This window comes from Macaca mulatta, chromosome 1 (assembly GCF_049350105.2).
Source record: "Macaca mulatta isolate MMU2019108-1 chromosome 1, T2T-MMU8v2.0, whole genome shotgun sequence".
In the NCBI taxonomy this organism is placed as follows: Eukaryota; Metazoa; Chordata; class Mammalia; order Primates; family Cercopithecidae; genus Macaca; species Macaca mulatta.
In genome coordinates this window covers 114,611,456-114,618,187 of record NC_133406.1, presented here as the reverse complement: position 1 = coordinate 114,618,187, position 6,732 = coordinate 114,611,456, and the positions used below count along the sequence as shown (strand labels likewise).

At 48.1% G+C, this 6,732-nt stretch overlaps 1 protein-coding gene across 1 annotated transcript; it reads right to left on the bottom strand.

Annotated features, from left to right (window-relative positions):
• Nucleotides 1-441: 441 nt before the first annotated feature.
• On the bottom strand, nt 442-5,758 carry CRNN (cornulin). The gene is made up of 3 exons (XM_001109196.5): nt 5,603-5,758; nt 3,466-3,616; nt 442-2,316 (listed from the first exon to the last, which is right to left on the bottom strand). Exons 2-3 carry the CDS (start codon nt 3,601-3,603, stop codon nt 790-792), a joined length of 1,665 nt encoding a protein of 554 aa, XP_001109196.4. The 5' UTR covers nt 3,604-3,616; nt 5,603-5,758; the 3' UTR covers nt 442-789.
• Nucleotides 5,759-6,732: the final 974 nt, after the last annotated feature.

The window sequence follows — 6,732 nt, the reverse complement described above, 5'->3', positions numbered from 1 at the left end:
GGGGAGGTAGGAAGGGAAGCACAAAATTCTGGCCCCTGGCTTAGTACCTGGTAACACAAGCCTTCTCGCTCTTTCCCTTCACAGTCACTGGGAACCTTCTTCCATTTCTTGGTAATCTTAAATCAGCTTTCCTGTGTGACCTTACAGGTAAATAGAGGTTTAACACTATAGAATTAGAGGTAGTGAAAGACCAAGAAGAATTTTGCCTATCTAATACTAATTGTCCTTTCAGGGCCATCATAAAGAAAGCACCTTTTCTACGAAACCTTAGCTGGTCCATCTCTGCCAAGTATTAAATATGATATATAGCAGGAATCTCATATAATATCTTCTCAACTAGTTGCTCTTCAAAGGTAGGGACTATGTCCAGTTCATCATCTCATAACTCTACAGCCCTTGGCCTGTAATGTCAACAGAAGGTGATTGAATGAGACACAGAGGCCAGTTGCGTAAGGTTTTATTGATGCATTAGGGTAGATTGGGCAATAGACAGATGTCAGAGATAAAAATAGTCCTGAAACCCCCACAAGATGAGGACAATTCAGTACAAAGGGGTGACTTGCTCTGCGTCTTCCTGCTCCTGAGAGGGTCTGCACTGCAAAGCAGGTAAGAGAGGAGTTTAGGATAGAAAGCTCCTTGCAGAAATGATCTCATTGAGAAAGACCTAAAAGGGAAGCTGCGTAATAAAGAGTTGATGTCCAGGGATGCGCCCACTGGACTGGTCATGCAGGACAAGCCAAACTCTCTTCAGCTGTCTTCTTCCAGTACTGGACATTGGAGTCGAGGGAGTCATGGCTTGTTGCTTCTCAAGTAGGAATACAGCTCCCTAGCTGTGATGCCTTGCTTCTCTTCTGGCTGGGCTGCATCCTGGCCCTGTGCTGAGGAAACACTGGTATGCAAGTTGCCCTGGTCCAGCCTGAAGATTGCTGTCTCCCTTGAGTGGTCATCAACCCATTCCTCACCAACCACAGTGGGCTGTATGTCTCCCTGCCCTTCTGTCACATTGTGCCTTGGGTGAGTGCTGCTCCACTCCTGCCTTCCTGACTCAGTGCTTGCCCCAGTCTGGGCCTGTCCTCCTGGTACTGTCTCTCCTGCCTCAGGGTTGCTCACTTGTGTCCATTTTTGACCACTACCTGGCTGCGTCTGGGTCTGCCCCTGTTCTCCAGCCCCTCCGTGGCTTACAGTTTGGCTTCTATCCTGCTCCACAGTCTGGGTGTGTGACCCTGCCTGTGTCTGAGCATGTCCTCCTGCCACAGCCTGGCTGGTCTGGCTCCCGCCTTGACCTTGGATCTCAGTCCCCCTGTTCTGGTCATTGGTGGACCCCTGTGTCTGGGTGCTGGTGCTTCCTGTCTGGTGGCCGCTGTCCTGCTCCACGGTCTGGGTGGGTGTCTGGGTGTGTGTCCCTGCCTGTATCTGAGCATGTCCTGTCACAGCCTGGCTGGTCTGGCTCCTGCCTTGACCGTGGATCTCAGTCCCACTGTTCTGGCCATTGGTGGACCCCTGTGTCTGGGTGCTGGTGCTTCCTGTCTGGTGGCTGCTGTCCTGCTCCACAGTCTGGTTGGGCGTCTGGGTGTGTGATCCTGCCTGTGCCTGAGCATGTCCTCCTGTTACAGCCTGGCTGGCCTGGCTCCTGCCTTGACCATGGATCTCAATCCCTCTGTTCTGGTCATTGGTGGCCTCCTGTGTCTGGCTGCTGGTTCTTCCTGTCTGGTGGCTGCTGTCCTGCTCCACAGTCTGGGTGGCACCTGCCTGGGTCTGAGTTCCAGATCCAGTCACAGTCTCACTGGTCTGGTGGGCTCTGTCCTGTTCCCTGGTCTGTGGCTCTCTTTCTGGCCTCATCTGTGTGGTCTGATGCCTCTTGCCTTCTCCAGCTCTCTGGGTCTGCTCTGTGTGCCCAGAGCATTGTATCTGCGGACTTGTTCTCTCCTGGCTCTGGGACTCAGCTTGCCTGTCATAGCTGCTGACCCACGCAGAGCCAGTGGCCTGACCCTGGGTCTGAGCCCCAGGCCTGCTCTGCCCTCTGGAAGGCTGCTTGCTCTGTCCATGGCTGCTCCCCTCATAATGCTGCCCTTTCCCTGCCCTTCCCACTTCAGTGCCACTTCTCTGTCCTTCACTCAGCTCCTGCCAGGCCCCAGAATGGAGGCTTCCAGACTCTTGAGAGCTGCAGGCTCCCTCAGGACTCTCGCTCAGTGTCTTGAAACAGGCCTGGGCGACTTTAAACACCAAGACCAGGAATTCCTTGAATTCCACAGTCCCTGTGTGGTCTTCATCCAGCAGACGCAGGACCTCGTCCACAGTGGCTGGATCGTGGGGTTTCTGAGGAGAAGATGAGGTGGAGTCAGCAGCCCTCCCCTGAGGAGGACGTGGACAGGCCCCTTCCACGCTGCTGCCAGCTTCCCCTGCCACAGACCCCACACTCCACACACGTACGGCCACAGCAGCAGCAAGACTTAGTTGCCTTTATTTTTTATTTTTTTAGTCCTGTCTCTCTCCCTCAAGTATAGGGAGCGTTTTTTGTTTTGTAGCCTCTATTTGGCACCATTTCTGCGCTGCGGAAAAATTAGATAAAGGTTTATTGAAGAGTTAATAAATTATTGAATTCACAATGCAACTTTTTGGGCTCTCAGGTTGACTGTCTGAGCTGCCCCTGGCATCTTGCCCCTGGCACTGAGGCCTTAGTCTCTTCAGCAGGCCCAGCACAAAGAGCAGCAGGTTGGGAACACAGCCCCATGGGAATTCTGTGCTCTCCTCACTGAGGCCCAGATGTTTTCCCACGATAAAGAGGGAGGGATGCAGTGGGCCTACAGGGCTGCCCTGAGCATGTGGACGCAGCATACTTCTGTGCCCATACATCCTTGTCCCCAAGGCCATCATCATCCCAGTTGCTTTAGATGCAAACCAAAGACAGGAAGGTGCATCAGGCCTTGGTTCTGGTTTGTGAGGAGGGGTGGGGCCCCGAAGTCTCCCCCTAGCTTTTAACAACCTGCTCTTCAAAATTTCGTTTCTCATGTGATCAGTCTGCTAATATTTTTGAGTAACTGCTTTGTGCAAGCCCAGAGCTATGCTTCTAATGAATGCGTATGAATGGATGATTACATTTCAGATAGACGTGGGAAATATTTACAATACCAAATTTAAGAGGCAGCAGAAAGCAGCAATTATTTTCATTTTGAAATATTCCAAGGCTATGCTCCTCTCTGAGTTGTTCTTTTAGAGCCCCTTTACCTTGTCTTTAAGTTAGAATTAATTAAAACCAAGGTTTTAATCCAAAGAGCCAGGACTTGCCAACTCCCATGACCATCTCTGGTTCTTTCACCTTTTATTCTGCCTGCACAGTTGCCATCTGTCCTGGCAGGCCTGGGTTTATCTGCTGCCTCCTCAAATTTCCCAGGCAAGGCCTCTGCAGGCAAACAAGGTTTCACTTTCCTGCTATGTCCCTTCTCCACCCAGTTCAGCACACCGTACCACAATCACATCGGCAAACTCTTGCTCCAAGAGTCTTTTCAGCTCCCCTCGGGTGAGCGCTGTGCAGCTGCCCTCCGTCCTTGCATAGCGCCTGAAGGCCTCGATGATCCCATTAATGTTTCTCAGTAACTGAGGCATCTTTGAAGTCAACCTGGACAAGATGAAAAATCCCCTTGGAGGCTCCATAATCAAACTCAGCTGTTTCCTTTAGAGCACGTCTGCTGCTAGGTCTTTCCTTGCATGTTCAGCTGTTTTTAGTCTTCCTTTGTCCTTTCCTATGTAATACATCTTATGTGTGGGAAGGAGGAACACACAGGATGGAGGCAGGTTCCTGAGTCACAATTAAATGCTGGCCCCATCACCTACATATGGTGTGAGCTGGGACAAGTTGCTTTGCCTCTCCATGCCTCCGTTTACTCATTGTAAATGAAGGTGATATTAGTACTCTATAGGATTATTGTGAAGATTTAAAGACATAATTCATAAAAAGCATTTGGCAGATGCCTGGCTTATATTAAGTGCTCCTTATTAAATATAATTATTATGCTATTATACACATATACACACATATAATTTTTGTACACTTATATAATCACTCTACTGCTCACAAGGCACTTGCCTGTGCATCATCTCCTCTAATCCTTATTATTTCCACTTTTTTTAATAGGTGAGGAAACAGGCTCAGAGAAGTTAAGCCATACAATTTTTAAGGAGCAAAGAAATCCTAGAATCCATCTCTCCTTAAGCCAAATGCAATGGGCTTTCTAGAATGTACCCTGTGGACAGGATTTATTTGCTCATCACAAGGTGTTAGGGTCCCACTGGGAACACCAAGAGAGGAAGTAAATACACATGTCAGTCAACCCCTGTCTTGGATGGGAGCCAAGCAGGAATTCCAGGGACACAGCCCTCCTTTCTTGTTTTTTTTTTTTCTGGGAAAGTGGGAAGAAGCTGGGCTACCACCTGCTGGGAATGCTCAGGAGGGGGAACCTTCTTTGGGTGGGAGGCCTTCCAGTTCTGAAGGCCCAAGTTTCTCTGACTGTCACTTCTGTCCACAGCCTTGGGACTTATCAGAAAAGTCAGCTTGCCCAACAGGCATGTGGCTCCATTAGGCCCAGATTTCTGGTGACCTACGAGTTGCTTCTTAATCAAAGGGAAAGCTTTTCTTTTTCATTAGCCAGAAGTCTGGAGGTAGGTTGAGGTGGGGCCTGGGTTTGGCTACATGAACAAGAGGAAAAGAAACTTGAACATTCATTAAGCAGAAGCCTTGGAGAGACCCAAAGGAGATGGTATCAAAGATGACAAGTCTCAAATGCAAGGAGAGATGCAGCGTACAGCAGCTGGAAACCCAAAGCGAGGATGGGACGAGGCAGATATAGGTAGGAGAAGAAAGAGAAAAAAGGAAGGAAGGAGACTTGAGTTCTAGAAAAAGCAGATCAGTGTGGCCATGAGGACTCAGTAGGTTACAGCAAAAAGTGGGTTGTTCAGGAGAAACCCTTTCTCGGATCTGATAACCAACAATTTCAGGCAAACTTTTCATCAAGGTAAAAAACTGGGAATATTTTTCCTCAACATAGATGAAAAATATCTTTCTTTTTTTATAACCATGTAGCCAACTTTAACCACTGAACTTTAGATAATAAAAATAGTAAGATGACATTTTAGTTACATTTTAGATTCCTTAGAATAAATCTACAAATATTTTGCCTAAATATCACCTTGGTGTAGGAGAGGGGAATCATGCAAGCTCCTTCATTCATGACACAGTTTGATCTTATTGTTCTAGGTTGGTATAAGTAAACTGATTCTGATCCCACAGACTCTCAGCACTGCAAAGAAGCTTCCAGAGCCTTAGAAACAAGAAACCTTTGCTGATCCAGGAAGGCCCATGGGTGGCCCCATAGCAGCTGCCCACACAGTTTCCCAGTGACAGGAGCTGATGCCAGGCCAGCCTCAGGGAGGAAGAGAAAGTTGGATTGCTTTAGGAGAGCATGTTTCCCAACGTTAGCGTTGGTTTGCCCAATGCCCACAGCTAGATCTGAAGGACGCATAGCCCATACCTGACAGCCTCAGTTTTATGAGCTCAGATCCCCAAGACACTGAGAATGAGAAAGAGGTTTCTTATGAGGGGACTTACCTAATGCCCAGGTGGGATGAAACAAGTGGCTGTTAAGTAGTGTGAGGAGTACCAGGTCAGTGTGATGAGAACCTTTTATAGGGGTTTTAACCAAGGCTCTTGTTTTAGACAGGATATCCTGCCCTATGGGAAGACTTGATTCATCCAAGATTCAGCCCAGCCCAGCCCCACCTCCTCTTGTCTCTGTTTTACCTGCTGATGTGTGACTGCCTTGGTCTAATTAGCAGGCCCCTCCCACCACATTTGGTGCCTTCTGTAGCTGAGTCCTCTTGACAGGAAAGCTTCTTTCCATTGTGATGGGCTCAGCAGTGCTTGGCACAGGCTGGGGTCCTGGTGAACATTCTTTGTCTCCATGAGCCTACAAAGTCATGGGACTCTTCCCTCCACCCCGCTTTTCTTTTGTTTTTGAGATGGAGTCCTCTCGCCCAGGTGGAGTGCAGTGGTGCGATCTCGGCTCACTGCAACCTCCACCTCCCAGGTTCAAGTAATTCTCTGCCTCAGCCTCCTGAGTAGCCGGAATTACAGATGTGAGCCACCATGCCCAGCTAATTTTTGTATTTTTAGTAGAGACAGGGTTTCACCATGTTGACCAGGCTGGTCTCGAACTCCTGACCTTGTGATTCACCTGCCTCTCTCTCCAAAGTGCTGAGATTACAGGCGTGAGCTACTGTGCCCAGCCACTCTTTCCTTTTTTAATATAAATGTTCAAGAATATATCTATTGAGGTTAACTTTTACAAAGTAGCCACTTTGAGAGACCACACATGTTTTTGTGGTGATGTTACTCAGAACTGCTATTACTTAGAACATTTTTTGAATTCTTGTTTTGCAAGTGCCTTTCACACCTAGTGTATGAGACACAAGAAAGCCAGTTTCATCTTTTTAAAGTTGGGTCTCATTTTTAAATTAAAACAAAAAAAGTTAACACCTTCCCTACCGCATGCCATGGGTAGGTAGCATTTTGTAGCTGGTGAGAAGAAAGGCTTACCATGATCGTGTGCAAACTCCTCATTGCAAGGACAGGAAACTCAACGGGCGGCTAATCAGCAAATATTTGTGGAAAGCTTGCTCCATTTCAGGCAGAGGGCTAAGGCCCTAGGAATAGAGTGTTGAATACAATGTCAGCAGTTT